This window comes from Diadema antillarum, unplaced genomic scaffold, assembly GCF_040938485.1.
Source record: "Diadema antillarum isolate AM-2024a unplaced genomic scaffold, OU_Dant_1.0 seq00000398_RagTag, whole genome shotgun sequence".
NCBI classification, from domain to species: domain Eukaryota; kingdom Metazoa; phylum Echinodermata; class Echinoidea; order Diadematoida; family Diadematidae; genus Diadema; species Diadema antillarum.
In genome coordinates this window covers 2,227,303-2,250,423 of record NW_027271389.1, presented here as the reverse complement: position 1 = coordinate 2,250,423, position 23,121 = coordinate 2,227,303, and the positions used below count along the sequence as shown (strand labels likewise).

The window sequence follows — 23,121 nt, the reverse complement described above, 5'->3', positions numbered from 1 at the left end:
ACACACACACACACACACACACACACACATGCACACAAACAACAACAACAACATTTCATTGTGTTATTGAGATTATGTAGGTGTACTGCTACTGGAGCTCTTCTCAGTGATATTTGTGTAATTGGTGTTTATCAGTTGTCAGGCACAATATTTCCAATCTGTCTATCCTTTCAATCTTTATTAATCTAAACAATCACTTGCCCCATATGGCTAGAGGAGCTTCACAGATTTACTTTGATATTGCCAGTGACAATCTGCTTGTCACTGGCAAGTGAGTGAGTTCTACCGTGGAGTTGGAGCTCCATGGTTTACTGTGAAACGAGGAATATTCGCGTGCATTTTAATTTCGTGAATGGTGTGAGAGCCAAGATTTGTGAACTTAAAAATGCACACGAACGTTCTTGTCTACACTAAAGGCCTATGCATTGAGAGGCAACTCGCCAAAATTTCATGCTGCAAAACAGGCTGTTGGCTCCAATTTGCAAAAATTTCATGCAGGGAAAATATCTTGTATTACAGTATTAAAACCAGTGTGGAGTGCAAGACTTTGCTCACCCTGCCACACTGTTCATTGTCTTCCATCAGCCTGACATGCACGTCAGTATCATTCATCCCTTCAGACATGGCACTTCCTTTACAGTCCAGACAGACAGTGACCCCTCCCCCCCCCCCCCCCCACCCCACCCCTTCACCCAGCATGGAGGTTAGAAGGGGTCGAGATCCCAACATGACTTCCATAAAAGGGGAGGTTGTAGTTTGTTGCCACCGCGACGGCCCATAATTTCCCCCTTCGTCTCCCATGGAGTTGATGGAGGAAAGAAAACTCCCGTTTTAGCATGTTGCCAGGTACATGTACACTCAAGATACTCAAGATGTGTACATGCATGCCATGCACATGTGTGTGAGTGAGTAAGTGTGTGTGTGGTATGTGTGTTGTTGTAGGATGTGTGTTTGTGTGTGTGTGTGTGTGTGTGTGTATGTGTGTATGTCAGTGTGTCTGTAACTCCAGGAGAATGTCTGGGTGTTCTTGCCCTTTGACCTCAGGTGTTGATGTTTTGACACAATTCACTGGGCTCTCCAATCTTGTGGTTCGTGCAGCACAAATTCCATTCCAAATTGCACATTATTTCCTCTATTCTATCTGTGAAGCTTCTTATTGGGCTGTAACAGTCTGCATATTTTGTGATACTCTTAAATTTCCTTGATTTTCTTGATTTTCGGGGTGGGGGTGGAGTTGGAAGTCTGAGTGAATAACTTTTTGATCATATAAACGACAGGGGCCAGGTATGCTTTCATGTTGACAAGTAACAAAATGAAGGATGTAGGCCTACATTATGTTTTCTTTTTTCGTTCGGCAAATGTACGATACAGTTTAAAGGTACAAGATTGTACATGTTGAAGAGATACAGTAGGCCTACTGATCATTTTAGGCAGTGCCAAATCTTTCTCTTGTAATACTGTCAGACCATACACTGAGGTACAAGGCTACACCACTGTATATTTTAAAGACAAATTACTATTCTATGATAAAGCTTTTGACTACAGGTTTTAGCTACATTTTTTTTTTTTTTTTCGGGGGGGGGGGGGGGGAGAGGGAGGCTAAGAATATTAATCTGTTTGCAGTCTTTTACAGCTTCCTGATGAAAAGTGCAAATGAACATGCAAAGCAATATATTAAAGTGGTATTGTGCATAAATGCCGTGTGTTGTCTTGTTATTCAAATGATAAGTTTTGTGAAATTGGGCCCTTGTCATGCTCCAGGCATTGTTTAGGCATGCACAGTTCAGAGATTTAAAGCAATTCATTCGCAGACGAGTGAGTTCTTTTGACCACGTGTGAACTAAAACTGATTTTTGCACCTATAAACTGAACCAATTTAATAAACTCTTGTATGTTTGAGGCGTTCTTGGAGCCATAGCAGTTGCATTCAAAGGAGATCTTCCTACACCTGGATGTTATGAGTGTTCCTATGTAGACTTTCCCCGCACAGTTTATTCATGCAATGAGTGTCTTTTGTGTATTAGCATAATGCCATGACTCACAAGTACACTGTAATTCCATTAGTGCCATGTATTTGGTAATTACGTTCTGTAGGCGTTCTGTAGGCGGAGAAGGTAAAAAGATATGGCCAAACCATCATGATTACTCTGTGATGGCACCAAATTACAGAGGGTTACATTTTGTGCATGCTATTAAACGTTATCTTTTCTTTCATGTCATTGGAAGTGCCCTGAAATTGCATTTATTCAATTTTGCAGGGCTGCTACACTGTACATGTACAATGTAGGCCTACATTAAAAATTGGGGATTTTCAATATCAAAGCAAATGCAGGAGCCAGAATTTTATGAGTAAGTTTTCTGCACAGATTAATGGCCTGGATGGAAGAAGGAATACATTGATAGAGAAGATGTTAGATATATGAGCAGTGATCTCTTCGTAGCGAATATATGGTGTATTTGAATTTCTCTGTCTCTTTCTTAAGGGCTTTGCAGAGCTACCTTAAAGAAACCATGGAATTACATTTGCAGGAATTAGATCCACACGCCAGGGGCAAGTACCGTTGTTACCCAGGTGACATCAGCCCCATTGACTCTTTGTAATGAGCAGAGTTGTTGCAATGATTACAAATAGCTGCAAGCTATCCCCCTGTCTTTCTGTCACGGTCCTAACTTGTTCTGCAAGATGAAAAGATGAATGTTTTGTCTCTGTTTACAAAATGTGGTGCCTGACACCCCTTTCAGATCACAGCTTTGGTTCCCACCGAATGACTTGTGATTACAAAGGGGAATACCTTGCAGCTCTCCTTGTTACCAGCAATGAACTTCCCCGCCCACCTTTCAGCACTGAAATGCTGTGAAGCCTGGATGAAACTGGCAAGCACAAGAATATCCTCCAATATCAGCCAGTCCCTCTTCGCACACCCCTTCAAGAGCAGTGACAGGGCGGCAGTGCACCCCTCGCCATAAAGAGGCAGGGTGTGGGGAGTCATTGACATCTCACCATTTCAGAATGAAATCTCCTGTCGAATGGATGTTTAGCTCCAGAGAGTACCCAGGGTAGAGATGGGGATGGGGTGGGGTAGAAAAGGATAAACTGTGTTCAAAATCTTATTCATTTTTTTAGCATATTTCAAACTGAGTTAATCAGATGGGACATTTCAGACTCAAAAAATTCAGTGCATGCACCACAGTAAACCCATGGACTTGAGGGTTGCTCAGTGTGAAAGGGGTATCGGCTCAGTTCTGCCCGTCTGATAAGTATTCTGTTGTGCATCCCTCTCTTGTGGTAGGAACTCCTATGTTATACACATTACGATGTATCCCCCAGGAAACTTTTGAATTTTACAGGACACCCATTGGCAAAGATGGATTACCGACCAGTATACCCGGGGTCAACTCATCCCTGGGACAGTCTACGTAATGCTAATTTTGTCCAGTACAAAGTGTGTCCCAATCCCTTTCCTTTCGGTGTCCTGGGATAATTTTGCTCCGGAAAATAATCTTGACCTCATGACAACCTCTAAATTTTACTCCATGTCATACAGTACATTTGTATGTTATATAGAAAGATGAAAATGGTATTGGTTAGATTCATTAAATTCACACAAAATAAGATAAAAATGATGTTTGCCAATTTAAGAGAATTAGACACTGACATCTTTTTAAAAGTGTTGCCAATTTAAAGATTAGGTTTAAATCTAGGTATTGAGTGGTCTTTGAAACTTCAGCAACTGAAAATTCAGATAAACAACAGAGGGCTCATATGGGTTTTTCCCCACATTACTCTTCACTTGTATTTCACAAAACACCATATAAAACAATGTGTAGTAAAAAATCTTTTAAATAAAAAGATTGAGCACCAAACCACAAAAATGTGGTTCCTGGGATTGTAGTGGATGTGTAGGACACTTGGCCAACTGCCCATATTTATGTGAGGATGTAGTATTCTGCTTGATGTGAGCTTTGACCGACTTTTCCTTGTCTGTATACTGATCACACAGAGTCAGCTTTGAAGCCATGCATGGATTATAACTGATTCAAATAGTTGTATCACACTAATATTGAAAATGAGAGGCTGAAAATTGTAGACTAGCCAAAGGAGAGCAATGACATTGATTAATTAGCATATCTTCAGCCTTTTGTGCCTAAATGACAGGACGATGCAACTTCATGCGTCTCCGGGGGTCCTCCACCTTTTCTTCGGCCCTCTCCCGTGGGTCGTGAAAGCGAGCCGCCGCCAGGTACAAAGGTGCGCAATTGTGCATCTTTTATGAAGATGGCGCATGAGGGGAATTTGGGCGCACAGCTAGCAAATAGTGCTGAACTTTGTGATGTAGTAGTCCATAGTGGCGACAGTAGCTTAACTTTAAAATTTTGTGGATATGCAGCATTTCTCTCTGGTTTCTCCCAACTCTACTCTTTCAGAGTCCGCATCGTGACAATTTCTGTGTTAGAATTTGGATGAACTCCCCAAGTGCGTTTCTTTGCTATTTCTGAAGTTGTTGTTGTTTTTTTCCTGATTTAACTGGTTGTGCAGCGTTGTTGGCTACAACATTCAAATGAAGGGCTTGAGGCATATCATAGATATAAAGTGACCCATGCATTTAAGACCTACATATCACTGAATTTAAACATACATTGTGCACAGACACAACCACAAGTGTCAATGAAAGTAGTGAACTATTAAAGACGTTGAATTGATTTCACTCGTAATGAAATGATGACCATCATAGATGCAATCTGCATTCAAAATCATGATTTTTTTTTCGTGGTTTTTGGTGAAAGATGTCTGAAGGAAAGCATGTCCAGAGATACTGTAAAACGAGAAATGTTCGCGTGCATTTTAATTTCGCGAATTTCGCGAGCGTGAAGATTCGCAAAATTAAAATGCACGCGAAAGTTCTGTTGTACACTATATGCACTGAATGCCAGTGGCCATCGGCTCCAATTTGCGAAAAATTCATGCCGCGAATATATCATGTTTTACAGTACCCTGGAGTTTTGCTTCATGGATTTAGTAGATATGTGTGTGTGTGTGAAGGATATCTGTGCGTGTGAAGGATATCTGTGCAAGGAACTCATTTTTGTCATGTTACTGCATCTGATGCAGAAGTAACCTTTGTCTGGAAAAGCTTGTCTGTGCACACCACAAATAGCACACTTGCCTCACAATGAATGCTCACTCAGGTAGGGTCCTACATGTAGTTGACACATTGCACTGTATGCTTATGTGATAGCTGAACGTCGGACACGGATAAGAATTGTTGCACCCCAGTGGTTGCTCTTCTGCCAACATACACACATTATGGGGTTCCTTCTTCCCTCGCCCTTCACGCTCATGTGCATGTGTATGTGCGAGCCCTGTGCTGGGGAGGAAGAGCGTTGCTAAAAATGTCCTTTCCTGGCATTCTGCTTAGCAGACTGGCACCTGTTGCCATCTTCCCCCCCCCCCCCCCCCCCCCCCCCCCCTGGGCCACTGACTCAGATTTCTCCCGAAATGGAATTTCTGTCAGTGTCTGCCGCGCTGCACAGCGCCGTGCCTTGCCAAGGATTGTGAGCCGAACCCTCATCAGAAATATTAAGTGGGTGTGAGTGGAGCAAGGGATGAGGTGCCTCCTTGCCATATTATGCACTATACAGGTTGGCAAAGCATTCCATCGCCGCTGCCACCTCCGCCTTGCACCACTCTCTCATTATGTTGGGGGAGCGGAGTTAAGGTTGGTGGGCAATGTGTGTGTGTGTGTGCGTTATGTTCAGGGAAAAGAAAGGAAGTTAGCCTGGCCAGAGCAGCATCATAGCCACGCAACAAAGCTGGAGATTGGGATATGCAGTGTGCTATTAAACAAGTTCTGTGATCTAGCAGGTAGTGCTTCTTGAGCTCAAGGAGAATGTATCTACCCTGCATAAAATACTCATCAGAGACAGTAAAAATCTTGGTGATGGCTGAATTAGCAGAGACTGTGAATGTGTTTGTGCATAAATGAGTGAATTTCCTGAAACCTACACTGTATCATAGTGTTGTGTATGATATTTGGTAGATCAAGTAGGTTGCCTACAGTATAGCATATTTTTCCACAGGTACTCTGAAGTTGCCACCATAGCATTGAAGCTTCTGAGTGAGCGTTATCATCTATTTTCTTGCTTCATTTAAAGAGAATCATGAAAATTTCACCCTATTACATCAACATGTTGCAATGTACTTCAATTGTTTGGGATCATGCTTTGTCCAAAGGCATTGCCCTTTATCGATTGTGGGCAGAATTGAGGTTTGATATCATATGTTGCTATGGAAACATTGTGAAATCGAGGATACTTGAAGATGAAGACCCACACAAAGGCTCTCACCCACGATGATATTCAGATGACTGCAATCAGTGTTTTTGCAGTCTCCAAAGGATTCTGTTGTTTGATAACTCATTGGCATTCAGGAATGCCGTAAATATCTTGACATTTAGTCACATTTCCTCCTAAATGTTCAGTTAGAATCTGTTACGGTTGTTTCACAGCTCTCTTTCTTTCTCCCATGTCTCTGTTTTTTTCCCTGTCTTTCTCTCCTACATATTATTAAAGACCTGCTGAAGCATCAGATGATAGTCATAACCATAATATTCCTGATAATCACGACCAATTTGGTTTGGGTACTGTTTTAATGGTAATTTTTTTAACTGGGGGACTTCAAGTATGCCTAACAAAAAATAATTTATGCACTGACATACATGTAGCAATGCATCTGGCTCATTGCAATTGCATAATCCATTGAATGTACTTTTGTTCTTCTTTGGAAGCCCCCCCCCCCCCCCCACAAGTTATGGCCACCATAAGTTACAGTGCTCTGAAGTTGGATTCATCTCTAGCTAGCACTTTGGATTTAATTTTTAAAAAATGTAATACCCAGACAAAAACCTAATCAAAAATATGTCATGTCCATGTTTTGTCCCAACAGCCATCTTTAAATTTTTGCATTTGAGCAATGATCAGAGTACCTTGTGAATGAAGATGACTGATTTTTATTGTTAATTCCCTCCTTCACATGTTTGTTGATTTTTTTATTATTATTATTATTTTTTTTTTGGGGGGGGGGCATAGTGGGACATGGTAGGGAGGGGTGACCATGTAATCATGTAGGGTACAACAAAGTCAGATATGACTTCACTAGCCTGTCAGGGGAAGAAACAAAGTTTTTTTTAAAAAAAATGTATGGAAAACAAAAACAAAAACAAAGTTGAAAACAGAGCAAGAATGGCAGATGGTATGATCCACAGCTAACAAGACATCACAGTAGACGTTATGGAGTACATACAGGTGATACTTGCACTGTAGCTACCGACTTTGATGTGTACAAGTTATAATGTTGTCTTTCCCCGTGATTGGGCATCAATGCTTTGTGGAACCTCCGCCATTGTCCGAGAGACAGCCAGGAAAATGAGCCCGGTTTAGGCTTCCTTTATTGCGCACTACCGCTTCACCTCTGCGGACAAAAGACTGGACCTTGCGTGGCTGCACATGAAGGTTGGACTGGCCATAGACATTAGCCTCATTTCCAGCCACCATGTTGTACCTCCCTCATTACTCGCACATTGTATTTACATGGCATACTGTAGCATCTTGCAGCAGTGTGCTATTATTCATTGAAACCAGGGAGGTGGGAAACCTTGCATCAAGCTGTAGTGTCCACCCAGAGGATGATAGAAATTACCTAGTACAACATACATGAATTCATAAACACCTGGAAGTTGCTACAATACAGCGTATAAATACCTTCAGAGCAGTTAGCGATTATTGGACTTAAGAGACCACTTTTACACAATGTTCGTGTTTGCTCTGTCTCCAAAATTTGGATCGATGGGCATATTTTGGTGTAAATGTGTGATGAGAAATTTGTTTGTTGCTATACAAGAGCATAACTACTAGATCTACCCAGCCATGGAAATATAGATTTGATAATTTATGGAGACTGTGTACACTGAATGCTCTTTACACGAGACTGGAGTGATTTCAGCTACCAGGTACTAAAAAGCCTGCAGGCCATATTCTCTGGAAGCACGACTGAGTGTAGTTGTAGATCATGTAGCAATATTGCGCAAGGTCTGTAGGTATGTTTCACTGCAATGCGAAGTTGTGTTAACGCGTATGTGTCATGCCCATCTATTGTGTCCAGAGCTCATGTCATCAATGAATGAATCGAAATGAATGAATGACATGGATATGATGGTCCTTGTAGTGACAGATTTCCTTTCATATCAGTTGTCATTATCTCTTGCGTGAGAGAATAGTGTTACACCTTTTGCAAGGATTGAAACTGGTGTGTGGTAGCAGTATTGTGGCTGTCGAACACAAGTATGACAGATTTAAATGCTCCCACCATGCATCTTTGTGTCATCCTGAAAAAGCCATCACTGTGAAGAAGCACTTTCACTATTAATAGCAACCCTCGTGCTTGACTACTGCAAAAAGAGTGTGTAGTGGAGGGGGTTATCTGCTAATTACAGTATTGTAAGTCTGTTTGTATTAATTCTGTTCATTCATTTCATTTCTACATAATTTATAACAACAGTTAGTACAGTTTCAAGTCATAATGTAATCATATTCATTGTGGGGACAAATAAAAGCTTGTTAGGCTTGATGGGAAAAGACCCTAAAGTAAACACAAGACTTTCACAATTTTTAAAGGGGGTAGAGTCTAGAGACAAAGGGTGAAACAAGTACTGGCAGAATATACAAAATTGAGTTGCTATTTACAGAAAGCACTCTAAAACAGACGGTGGCAAGTACACTGGGAATCTGAACAAAACAGTGAAATGAAGCCATCATCTTGCCGCTGAATTGTTGGAAGTGATAGTACATGCTGCATTTCTCCTCGTGTTGTTCTAAAGCCACTGATGCCGCCAACCCCCCCCCCCCAAAAAAAAATACAACAACTATACAATAACTTATTAACTAGCCATATTTTTAACAAAAACACAATAACAAACTAGTAAAATGGAGATTGTTGTAGTGTAGTGCATTAGTGGTGTTTTGTATCTTTATTCTGAGATGGGTGTATTCTATGGGAATCTGCATACATTTGTATTGTATTCAAAGCATGACCAAACAAGATCTCTCATTTCCATAGAAACTGACAGCGCAGTGGATGCTAGTCTCGTGCTAGTCTGTAAAGCATCCCCTCATGTACTTACCTGCAGTGACTCACATTCAGCAGGGTATAGTAAACAGCAGGGGCTGAAAATACAGAACAAGTGCCCATTTTGAATGCTGTCCAGCAGTAGTAATTTTTGTTGTGCTGGAAAAGTGGTTGAGGAGATTTGAGGCACCCTGAATGTGGCTACTGCACACCTGTGGTTGTTGTGTGTGTCCTTTGTGTTCTACAATTCTACTTTGTTAACAAATCTCTGCCACAATGCCCAGCCCTAAATCCAAGACTAAAGGTGGAGATTAGGGAGGGGAAAGGGGGTGGGGGTGGGGGTAGAGATGGGGGAACAAAGGCACTAACACTAGTGACAGAACAAAACAAATGGGTCAAGCATATTTCTAAGGTCATTCACCTTTTCACCAGGTGGTGCATACATGTAGTAAGTGGTGTGTCCTGTGATTGGGAACAGAGAGCAACCGCTAGGGCTGGCTGCAGAGGAAGTGGCTATTCAGTCTGGCCATCACTTCCTGTCCCGAGCGAGGGGAGGGATCCGAGAGAGAGTGAGTCGCAGCAATTTTCGCAGCACCTCCCTAAACCACGACTTCCCGTACATTTTGCATACGATGCACTTCCAGCGAGTAGCAACAATAATGCACCCATCGAATGAATGGGTCACCCTCCTCTCTCTCTATCTATCTATCCTTTTAGCGATTTATTAAGTGTATTTCCCGTCCGATCTGTTGCGTATGTCAGTCAGCATCTGTCCGTCAGTTTCAGTTTTCCACCCTTCCTGTCTAGAAGAGTACTGTCACCGGGATTCATGTTAGACCCACGGCACATTGCCCGACAGGCGCCTGTGTTTGTCTCGTGCACTGGCGAGGTCTTTTCCTGTCAAAAGCTGAATGGGTTTCCCAGAAAACTTTGTGCCATTCACTGTCAGTACTAGTGATTTTACCTTTTTTTCAGCTCAGGATATGCACACTGTGTCATGTGTGTAGTTTGTGTTATTATTGTGAACGTAGTAAAGGATATTGTGTTGTACAATGTACTTGTATACCAGTCATACAGACATTTGCAGTGTACAGGGTAAACCCATTGAAGTGAAATAGTTTGGGCTGGGAATTTGTCAATATAACAAGATTTTGGTAAAGTGGACAAGGTGAATATTTGGGAAATAGGGTTCTTATAGTAAATCCTCTCTTGCTATTGAAATATTGTTGTACGTTGTGTCTATGTTGGTTATAACGCGCATCATTGCAATCTCAGCAGAATGCATAATTCTGTTGAAACATTTTATTGCGTTGTATGAATAAACAAGTAATGCGATGAAGAAATGTATTCTTCATGATGCATTTGGCATGTCATGTATGCTGTGATTGAGATTGATCTACTACAGTGTGTTGCCTAAAAATATGTTGTGGACAATAGCTCTGGACACTTCATATCATATTATGTGTTGCATTTCTTCTGCAGGTTCCTGTTGCCGGCCTGTTCTGAGGATGTCATTGGATATATAACCCACAAGCCACAGGAGATTGACAACCCAGCGCTGGACCATTAGCCGCTTGACCGTCCCCGCTGCACCACCTTCCTGCCCCCTTCTTTCGAATGATGAGTGACTATGAGGGACCTGGGCCACACTCAGACTTGGCACCAGCGTCGCCCATGAAGCGCGAGGACTCTATGGCCCTCTCGCAACTCTCGGAGAACCACGGTCGGCTCAACAGTGCCAGCCTCAGCCGCGAGGGACTCAGCGATCGCGAGACCTCGTACTCGTACGGCGGCTACAGCCCCGCCGCCACGCCCACCCACTCCTACAGCACGGCCCGCTCTGACGGCATGTCGCTGGGACGGGACACCTCCACCCCCAAGAAGAAGGGGAAGACGATGTCACTGAAGGTCCAGATGCTGGACGACTCGGTCCTGACTGTGGACGTTGTGGTAGGTGGCTTTGTGACCTCTGACCTTAATACTTTCTTACTCTCATGAACTATGGTTGTTTTTAAAGAGCTGGGAAAGAAATAAGATAGTAACTTTATGACAACATTTAATGGCAGTGAAACCATAATTGATTTGAAGCAAAACCAAACTTAAAACCGAACCTTTTCTTTTATTGTCATGGATTTATTTTGCAATTTGGATGAGCTCTGTATTTTTGGATGAGCAAATCTGACGCATAATTACAGAGATCTTGCCACAGACTTCAGATTATCAGCATATGTAAGGGCATAATAGGACTAGCAATCTAGGGTAGATGATTTGGTAATGCAGGAAATACATTTTATATTGATTTTAATGTTAGGCAGTAAAAATGTGAATATATTGATGTGATGATATTTAATTTTTGCAAACTGAGCCTTAATTTCCAGCGTGTAATGTGATGCCCTCTACTGGTGAAAATGAGAGTACAAGCATTAATACTTTACCATTACAAACGCGGTATACACATTTTCTATTTCTTTCTGTACTGATCTGAACTGTTCTGTACTGATCTGTACTAATAGCGTGAGATTGACATAATTTGCAAATTAGTAATAGATACACTTTTCTTCTTCCCTTACCTGCCATTGAAGGTCATATTATCTTTATTGTATAGCAGGACTTATAAATACGTGTTTGCGCATGATGTGAATGAAATATTTACTCAACATCTGACAGTTTCCATTGGCTTAAAATCATTTTAAATTCATTGTAGGCTTAATTTGGAAATTTCAGTGTTGATTTTGACCACAACATACAGCTGTACCAATCATGTGTACATACATTGTAGCTACATCAGTAGGCAAGAGGTAAAGACACAGATTTTTCGTTTAATGAGAGTCAGTCAGTTCCCTGGCAATTGAAATAATGTGTACAAATTGTTTAGTTTATAGACATTTCTGTAGAATCTGTGAGAGAAACCACACTGTCAGCTGACCAAAGGGAAAATGTATTCTGCAAACTGTTTTCTTGAATTTTTTTTTTCCTTTCTAATTTCTTCTTCAAAGTAAAAAGTGTTATACAGTCCTAGATAACATGATCAAGCTAGTCGCATGCTCTCCCTTAGCCTTCGTATGACAGTAGGGCTGAACACTGATAATCATATTATTCCTCTCCCACGGAAACTGAGTCGACTGATGCAGACCTTTAATACTCGGCACACAGGGAAAGGATCAGTCTGTTTTGGGTACATGCATCGCAGCAATTGTACTCAATTGTATTAGTATTACTACCAATTTTCTGTGCGGCTTCTGCCCGTGTTATTATTAAGCCCAAGGAAGATTTTCAGCAGGGAGATGCTGCCCCCGCGTGTGTCTCGCACTCGCATTTCCAGCTCCCGCGGCAGTAAGCCCGGTGTTTCTGGTGCGTGTCTTGTAATTGGATTTGCCCATGACGGTGGCATGGCTTTGCAGGAGGAGGATGGTTTGTTGTGAAATAAAGAAACATAGCAGGTATTAGGATTAGCATTCAAAAAGGGAAGAGAGAAGAAGAGACCTATGATATGACATGAGGAGGCATACAAGCAAAGAGAAAGTTTTAAGTTTCAAGTTTATTTCACATTTTTAGAAAAATACAGCATAAACAAAAATACAACATAGTAAAGTTACATATCATATTTCATGTTTAAAAACATAACTGAGAAACAATTTGAAATATTGCACAAAATAGAAGGGAAAAAGGTCAGATAACATCATATCATCTGACAGAAGAAAGCGCAGCATATGTGGGGGAGTAGCAAAAGCCATTGACTTATCAATGCAAATCCCCTATTTTACTGTTGTGACATTTTGCTACAAGCATTTATAAACAAATACAAAGTAAAGAGTTACAACAACAACAAACAATACCTGAACAAACAACAGGCAATCAATGAAACTTATATATTTAGATAATCGTACAATATATTGCATATTATTCTTTTTGTGATAGATAAAAGACATGAAGAGAAAATAGAAAGATGAATAATCATATGAATAAAGAAAACAGGCTAAGTTAGAATATGAGACTTATATTTTGGATGCATTTCAAATGATATTAGGGTATTAGTGTCAAAGAGTCTGAATGTGATGTTAAGGGAAAATCTCTGATTATTACCTAAATAGTTATTTTATAAAAGTCCTGCTGTATGTAGATATGTCAGGCATTTAGCTTCCTGCGAGATCTAGCATTAATCACACACTAGATTGCTCATATTAAAGACTAATACTGTAAAACCAGGAATCTTAGCATACATTTTCATTTTGTGAATTGCGCAAATGCCAAGATTCGTGAAATTAAAATGCACACAAAAGTTCTTGTCTGCACTATGTGCATTGAGTGCCAGTGACAACTTGCGAAAATGTAATGCCTCGAAAAAGCCTGTAAGCTCCAATTCACAAAGATTTCATGGCGCCAAAATATCTTGCTAGATACAGTATACAGAATGGGCTACCTTGTAACAGCACTCATAAAACAAAAGAAAGTACTGGTAATAGATAATTGACAGATAAATGTATATTTCTGTAGAAATGTAATTATAAAGATATCATACTGCACTTTCGACACACTTAGATGCAGCTAGAAGGAATGTTGAGAGAGATAGAGAGAGAGAGAGAAGGGAGTATGAACACTTTTCAGTATTCGTTGTGCCAATACTTTCGGCCATAAGTCGTTGAATAATTCATCGCAGGTAAGGAGTTCCTCAGGCACGAAGTAGAAATGCAATTTTGCGCACATGTATGCAGAGCATACCTCAGGTAGAAAGGAGACTAATTTTAATGTCTGCAAGTTATGTGTGCTCAACAGTCATGGGTATGTGTGCCACGTATTAGTACGCATGCAGTCCATACTCTGTCCCGTTTATCAGAGATGCTTTAGCCGTGTAGCAGTAGCAGTACAATCATTGCATATATTTAAGATTTCATTCTGCACATCCATTCATTAGGTTGCCTTGTCTAAATTAACCCATCCCCGTCAGCTCCCACAAAAAACGTGGTTTTTATTATTTATGAGCAAAAGAGGGCGTCCTAGGACCTCAGGCTTGGCCAGGAGCTGTAGAATAATTTTAGCCAATCACAGAGATCCTTACTGGGACTCAGAAAAATAATTTATGCAAAGAAACATATTTTAGAATGTCTCTTATTGGCCAAAACACCTACCAGGGGTTCGAGCCTGCTGAGAAACTAATCAATATTCATGTTTACAGCGCGCATGTATCTTTGTTGCCCCAGCAACTGCAGTGATTTCTTACGCGCGGTATCGTGATATCGATCTCCTCATAGAGTGCTTGACGATATCTCCTTGTGTGTGTACGTGTACGTGTACTGCTATGCATATGCTGGGGCACGGGGGTGTGTGTGTTGAATTCCATTTACGTTAGTGAGTGTGGGTAACTTCTCTAGGTTTCCCGTCCATTTCTCTCTCTCTTTTCTCTCTTTTGCTTTCGTATCATTCTATATCTTTCATTCTCAGAGTACAATCGTACTTCTGAGAGTGTTTTGTTCATTTTTTCTAAGTGATTATCTCGTTTGCAACAATTTAGAGGTGAGTTTTTGTCCTAGTGTTTGTTGAGTTTTTTGATTGAACACGATGTAGCTTATCTACGTATGCGTAGTTTGTGTGGCACCCACTCGTTTGTTTTCCGTGTAAGCATTTTTGCCGTAGTGTCTTCATCGTTCGTCTTCCAAGCATCGTGTTTTCACCCTAGTTTTTCTCATCGTAGTTTTTTACCTCGATTTTTTTTTGGGTGGAAGATGTTCTGTGTATTTTTTTCTACGGTAATATGCCATCGTTGATGATCTTCGTGTATTCATTACTAGTTTTTCACCTCCGTTTCATTTTTGTGTACAACTAATGTCTAACGTGGCGTAGTTACAACTATGTTTAGAGGGACCCCGTTTAGAGCTAGTTAGCTAGGTCTGCGATGTCTGTATCGTTTGCTGATATGTCTTGTGAGCTGAGAGTGACTATGATGGGAGTGATATTCAGGGTTTTGCTGTGGTTGAGGTGATGGCAAGATGTAATTTATTTTGTGTAACCATGTATGACATTGATGATGGCGAGTAAAACTACGACACGAGTAGCCTAGCCTAGGCCAATGACGAGAGTGACACTGAAGAAACGGGGGCTGATGCTCGCTCGTGCACGGGAGTGGTCTAGAGACCTGCATTACAGTTGTGTATTTATATTTTTTTTCTTCCTTTTTCTTATTCACTCGGGTATTGTGCTACCAAAATTCGTGTCTCTGAAGAAACTCAACCAAAAGCTTGACAACAAGTTTGCATCAGGTCTATTCTGTAGTACTAGCACTAGGTTCTAGATCTAAATCATAATGGCGATGCTAATTTAGTTTTCATTTAGAACTCGATCAAATCCATTTTCTTTGCTCATTTTTCAACTGATAAATTATTTAGAACTGTACTTAAATTCTGATGTACTGCATTCACCATTGTAATAAAAAAGAGCCTGCTGATCAGGTGTTTCATTGTATCCTTTTCATTTCCTCCCTATCCTTTTGGTTTCCTTCCTGTCACTTTCTTCTTTGACCCTGGATGGAAAAAAAAATCCCATCTTGCCATGTAAAGACAGAATACATAACCATCATGAAATATCATGACATTGAAATAATACTAAGAAATATTCAAGTGACCAAAATACTTGTTTGTGAAAATAAATAACAAATGAAAGGTGATTTCTTTATGGAGCAGTTCTTTCAAATGTCAAACAGCTTCGATAATGAAGCAAGTGAAATCTGAAAACTATCCTGGCAACAAGTTGAAATTGATAGGGAATTCTGACAAAAACTGTCACACCATTTGATGTTTGAATTTGTCTTTTTATTGGATGAGGTTATACAACTAAGTGCCGCCGATAAAATAACAATCCTCTCAATTTGAACAAGAGCAGTAGGGTGGTACACTAGTACGACTCAGTAAACAGCTGATTATTTATGCATCGTATCCATGGGCAACTGCGGGGTAACTGCAAGAAGGCGCAGGAAATTAGACTTGAGTCAAGAACGACTATTTATTATTATTTTTTTATTCAAACTATTTTTTTTCTTGGACTGAAAAAAAAAACCAAAATTTTTCATATTACGCTTCAAAAATATAAAATGAATATATGAAGTCTTTTTATCGTGATTTTATGAAGAATTAGAATTATTGAAAAAAAATATAGATACTAGACGGGCTGAAGAAGGAAGTCTAATTTCACCCCAAGAATTTGCAACACGCCGCATCTCGGGTGCATTCCTAGCGTTCTTGCCGCACTCTCACGATCACCTAGCTAGGCCATGTGCACAAGCCAGTCACATGTTCACAGTACACACGTTGTTAGCCAGTTCACCGATCTCATTCCTGATCTCGTGCGTGTAGAAAATTCTCTCAATACTAAGCCAGACATGATTTTGGAACATACATTACAATGTCAAGACCTTTTCAGTGGACTTTGAATTCGCTATTTGTCTGTTTTAGCTCTTGAATGTACGACTTCGAACGTCCGATTTGTTTTCTACTACACCACGTGGAGTTCGTATTTTTTCAGCCCCATGCTTCTCCACACACGTCACACTAGCACTGTGTACCTGTACACACAAGCCATCGCGATCGAAGTTTGAGCGATAGCGATAACATGTGCGGAGCAGACATGCGGATTTCAGCACAGGGTAAATGAGTAGTTGAACGTATCACGATTGTAAAACAAATCTTTTTCTATGTCTCTGCAAATTTGAATTAGGCTATCTCAGCATAGATAGATTATGATACATTACAAAATAGATTAGCCATAGCAAGAACTTGCTTACATGAGAGTTATTAGATAACGTTGCAAAATAAAAACCCCGTCATTGAATGGAATGTTCCAGAGCTATCTCGGGGGGGCTCGAGGACATTATGGACACGTCGATTCGCAAGTGGGTAAGATGTGATTACAGATGGCTTGAAATGAAGAGGATTTATCGATGAAATACACAGAAACAATATTTTTTCATAATTCCTGCACAATTTATTATTTCTTTTCATAAAATTCACATAAACTAGTGCTGTATTGAGTCAACTAAGTGCATATTAGCACGAGTGTACACGCATCATCCCTCCTGCCTAGTGGGAATGACACAGGCAGTTTTTTCGATGACGTATGAATGCTCTTCGCGTGTAGATCGCGCCGTAGGGAAGATCGCGCCCAAGTTCATGGCCAACTTACTAGGCAGGCACGATATTACAGATTACACAGAGGCCCGTACGTGGATGGGTTAATGAGTTTTTCTTGTGGAATTTTTAGCCACCAATTGAAGGAAAGGTGAAGATTCCCAACTCTTTTCCTTTTTGATGCTTTTGATAGAAACTTACACATTGCTTTGAATCTTGCATTATTAGTTGTATACTCCTGAACCATTTTTATCGTATTTATCGTAGTGCCTCATCAACTTTATTTACTTGAAGTGAAATACTGTATAAGCTGATATTTTTGCGAGGGTTTAATTTTTGCAAATTTCGCGAATCTCAGTTGGACTGCGAATTTAACAACACGCGAAAATGTCACCATAAGCTAAGGTAGTAGTGCGTTTATGTACAAACCATAGTAGGCCTCTGTGTCAATTCGTGAAAACAACATCTTGCGAAAATGTCCATGACCTCCTCATTCGCGAAAATATCTGTACGCGAAAATAACAGCGTATACAGTAAAAGAAAGAACAAATTATCATTTGCTTCAAGTTATCGCAGCTTCGTAATATTGTTTCAATCATGAATTTGAAAGTGGGGGGGGGGGGGAGACATGCTGATTTATAAATTGGAATGGACATGATTTTTGTAATGTTTCTATTTCTGAGCCAGTGGGACAAATTTGAGGTGATGGCATTATTGCCTCATCTCATTTGCATGTAGTGACTGATATCACTGTTTTGGGAAAACGTACTAAACGTGGAAAATCTCATACCTTTCTTTATGTAATGTTGATTTTTAAAGGAACATTTACCATTCTGTTTACATGTTTTACTTCATTACTCCAATTAGGGTCAACTTAAACATTGAATGAAGTTTACCCTTTAATCTTACAAGACTGCTAAGTCCTTCTACTGTAAGTGCCTTGACACTCTTGTCCATGCTAGTGAAGGAAAGTTTATACAACGTGTATGTTGGTATAGGTTGGTATAGGTTGGTATGCATGTTGTGCATACTTGAAATGGTGATCAATTAGATTAATAAAGCATGGCATCAGTTGGCCTACTTCTCCAAGGTCTTAGGCCATCAAATTTCATGGAATTCAACCTAGTGTGTATGTGCTTTACTAAACTTGGTATACTGGGGCAAGCAAAGGGTGCTGCATCTTGTGCATTAAAGGGAAGATAAACCCTAAGAGCAATGTGGATTGAGTGAAAGCAGCAACATTAGTAGAACACATCAGTGAAAGTTTGAAGAAAATCGGACAATTGATGCAAAAGTTATGAATTTTTAAAGTTTTGGTGTTGGAACCGCTGGAAGAGGAGACTACCAGAAGTTATGACGTATGAGTGGACAACAATACAAAGGAAAATTATAAAGAAAATTCTACAAAAATCCATTTTTCATGAAAATTACAAATTCTGTCAACTTGATACTGACATATGTTAAGGGTAGCAATTATTCCCCCTGCTTCCTGAAAGCGGTTAGTCAAGTGCTCTTTCATAATGCTAGAAAAATAAATTTTTGTTGAATTTCCTTTATATTTTCTTTGTATTGTTGTCCTCTCATACGTCATAACCTCTAGTAGTCTCCTCATCCAGCGGTTCCGACACCAAAACTTTAAAAATTCATAACTTTTGCATCGATTGTCCGATTTTCCTCAAACTTTCACTGATGTGTTCTACTAATGTTGCTGGTTTTACTCAATCCACATTGCTCTTTGGGTTTACCTTCCCTTTAAGAGTTTTTAAGTGGGGTTCACAAACTTGGGGGAGGGGGGGGGGTAGGTCATGAGTGTAAATGATGAGCTTCAAGGGAAGTCTTATGTTGTGTTCAAAGTGAATTCAGGGAGAAGAGTACAGTGTAGGGCATATAGTCAACAGGCAGAACTGAAAACCATTAATCCTTACAATGCACATGTATGGAGTTTATATGCACTGCCAAGGTGCTAATCCTTCAAAGTCGGATTTATTTGGAGTTGGGGAATAAATAGCAGTTGCCAACTCACAGCAAAGAAAGAAAACAAGATCCCTGCCCCAAGAAATAAATAAATTAACAGGCAATCAAGAAAAAACAACAACACACAACTGAGAGAGATGCATACAATCACAATATGCCTCAGTCACTGAGCACAGACAGTGATTGCTTGCCACTTGATTTAAAACACATTATTGACACACTTGTGGTTAAAATGCTTGTAAACATGAATGAGGTTATCCGTAAGAGGCAAGCAAACATGAATGTGGTATTCCCTTGTACGTAGGTGAACAAACTTCCAACTAATATGAGTGATACGTCAAGGATAAGAGTTGGACAAAATTGGTGAGACAACTATTGGATATTTCATTTTAAAGGTAATGTTTACCATTGGGAGCAATGATTTGAAACATTTTCAAGTTACCACATTTGATGCATATATGTGTAGGTTAGTTGTATCACAAAATATCCTATCCTATAAAATTCAGCAACTGTACTTACCCTCCTGATCTCAAAATCATTACAATTCTGATGACATTTGATGTTAAAGATGTGATTTGTTAAATCTCAATTTCTAACCAAAGCTAAGATTCAGTGAAGATTGCTTTATTAGCAGTGGAAGATATGTGAGGCCTTACTACGACAACTGTAGTTCACCGTCTAGGCCCTAATTCATACAATTTGTCTGTGGCCAAGAACCCTTTTTTAAAATGAAATTACTTGAAAGTTTTAATCTGCATTATTTCTTGCCTGAGTTTGATGAATATTTCTTTGTTGCGTTTGTTCAGTTTTACTCTTTTTAAGTCAGCTTGGGCATGAACCATCACTTTAAGCCTTTCTGTGCCAGGGACTTTGGACAGTGTGGACAACACTATGGAGTTTTCTATGTCATTCGGTACTCAAAGCCCGCAAAGGGTTAAGATCATGACTCACTACTTCCAGACATGATTCAGAGTCATAAAATGTAGAATTAGGTTGGAATTTACCATCTTGTTCTAACAGTACCAATGTCCAGCAAAACAAAGCCGAAAACCAGCGAATCAGTGAAGAATCTAACTCATTTGACCATAAAAATGTTGATTTTATGGCCAGTCGCGTCATGAGTCTATCGTCACTCAAGCGCTTATGAAAAGATGAGACTGTCTGCCTTGGATATATGACATTATGAAATTACGATGATTCATACAGTTGTTAAGATTATTGTGGTGCTAGATTTGGTCATGTAAACAAGTGGGCAGATTGTTCATAATTATGAACAGAAAGGACACATGGGAAATGTTTGACTGCACAGGACAGAAAATTCAACATGAACCATTTGTAGTGGTATGGTGTCTATTAGTGTGAAAGGTAACATCAAGATATTTGAATTGAGACTCTGTCAAGAGAATGTGGTGACATACATCTTGTATACTCAAGATTGGGAACAGCAGAAAAAGGAAGAAAGAAAGAGACAGTATAGACTTTCAAAAAATATTCTTGAGTTTCATTTCCTCAATGCTCAAATAACATTCAGTGCATGAATAATGAAAATAGTTGCTTTGGCCCATCATTGAGAATTGCAAATTTATCTTATGAACATAGATTTATCTTATGAACATAGAAGTGGTGTCATGTTTTAAAATTGATCTATAACATTTTAGTACACATGCAGCACAATTTTGCTTTGAATATAAGAAAATCAATAACAGCATTACCAGAAAGCTGAAGAAGGAGATCAGTGATGCTTATAATGCATTTTCATTATAAAGATATGAGAATGTAATGTTTTTGTTTGCTTCATTTTTGAGCACTCCCACTTATGTTTTTGTGTCATTGGAACACAATGGGCAAGTGCGAACGTGACCGAACTTTCTGCTTGTTTGCTGATTACTCAGTGTCAGTGTCATGGAGGGTAGGTCATTGTTACCACATGTCAAGTAACAGGAAGAACACTGATTACTGACTTGACGGTGTGCATATTGCATTATATTACATTGATTTAGAGAATCCATTAAAGGGGTACGAATGTTTGTGAATGGAGGGAATCGTAGCTTTTGTCAGGGTTCGTAAACAGTTGCAATTTCTCGATAGCAGTTGCACTGAAATTCACACACAGTTTTTATTGTTGCACACAATTTTTCTTGTCGCAAAGAAATTTTGAATGTGTTCAAAATTTTCTTTGCGACAAGGAAAACTGTTTGCGACAATAAAAACTTTGTGAATTTGCTTGCAGCTGTTTACGAACCCTTAATGGAAATCCAAAGATTTGCTAAAATTTGCTATGTTCACAAACATTTGCTGCTCAGTGAGATATCCCTTTTCAAAGAGGAATGATGCCCAAATATTCATGTAGACTGAGTGAATATCCCAATATTCATAGATTGTAGAACACATACATATCACCACATTTGTATAAGAACACACAAGAACATGTAAAGAGAATTCCACAAAAGTTATTTTCTTGAATGAAAAGTATACATTCCCTTGACTTGTTTTAAGCACTTCTGACATATTTCATGGCTAGTATTATTCCCCATGCTTTCTGAAAGAGTTAAGGAAAGTGTTCTCTCACTATTGTAGGAAAATTAAGATTTGTTGAATTATCTTTACTTTTTTTTTATATCATTGTCCTACAGGGACATCACAGACCGTTGTAGTCTTCTCATCCAGCAATGGCAACACCAAAACTTGAAAATCAGACCTTTTCAGCGGATTGTCTGTTTTTCTCAAACGTCACTAATGTGTTCTACTAATAATATTGCTGCATTCACTCAATCCACACTGTGTTTCGGATTCATTCCCCTTTAAAAATGGAAGCCATATGGGCTAACAGATGCTTCTTGTGGCCTCTGACATCTATGGTGCAGAAATGGTGGAACAGTTGACAGAAATAATTACCTGCTGAAATATAGGTGGGCAGTGATTCAGAGTCAGCTGCTCCTGATATATTATTATTTCATACAAGTTCCGGTTCTGTAGTTGAGAGAGTATTTATACCTCCGTAATGTGCCTCATTAGATTTTCCTTTTTGGAGTTACAGTTGTATTCATGCCTCATTAGCTCTAAAGATGATATCTGCATAAATATGCATAATTCATTATTTGTATCTACAGTGTGCACAACAGATGCAGAAGTGTGCATTTATGTCCATTGTTGCAGGAAGTAAAGGTCAAAGGTTAAAGTCTACCATTACCACTTGTAGATGTACTGCATTATATGTCTAATGCTCTTGTAGTAAAATGGTTGTGTTGAAAGGGTTAAAGTAGATTGAATAACAGTCAGTTCTTACTCCAACGTCAGCCCACAAAGAATAACATTTGCAATGATGACAGAACAGCATACTCTTTGAAAATTCCCTGTTTGCTCCTCACATGGATTCTTCCTTTGGAGGCTGATTTTGCCCCAAAGAGAGCGGCGCGATTGTGACGTGTTTGTCATTCCATTATTTTCTCTCACATCATGCATGTAGATATTGCTCGATGAAAGAAATGTCATCACAGTAATAGATAAAAGAAGTGTTTGTGACACTCTTGTACATGCTTCAGTGGTCCTAATACTCCATAATGGGGCAGTAACTCTTGTGATTCGAAGACATTCAATGCTTCAAACAGTACAGTTGTGCCATTGATATACAATAGGCACTTAGAAGGTACTCTGTCTCGATCACAGAGTGCAAGGTCCATTTCTTTCCCGTTTTTAGTCTGTCATTTCTCTTCTTTTCTTGTTTTCCTTTTGTCATTATTTCGCTCTTTCTTCCACCTATTCATTTTTTTCCCCAAAAAATTTCCATTCCCCGTTTTGATTATTCTTTGTCGGGAGAAAATTTTCTGCTCTAGAGACAGGGGTGAGAGACATGAGTGTGTACTCGTATTTATGAGTCAGTGATTCAAGAGTACTTATGGAGGTAGTGATGCC

The 23,121-nt window shown here is 39.6% G+C and overlaps 1 protein-coding gene across 1 annotated transcript in view; it reads left to right on the top strand.

Annotated features, from left to right (window-relative positions):
- Nucleotides 1-23,121, top strand: part of LOC139732049 (FERM, ARHGEF and pleckstrin domain-containing protein 1-like) — a 145,567-nt gene that overhangs the window by 12,055 nt on the left and 110,391 nt on the right. The window contains exon 2 of the mRNA XM_071642928.1: nucleotides 10,604-11,071. Within this exon, the coding sequence (XP_071499029.1) occupies nucleotides 10,739-11,071 (333 nt within the window). The 5' untranslated portion in view covers nucleotides 10,604-10,738. The remainder of the gene's footprint in view (nucleotides 1-10,603; nucleotides 11,072-23,121) is intronic.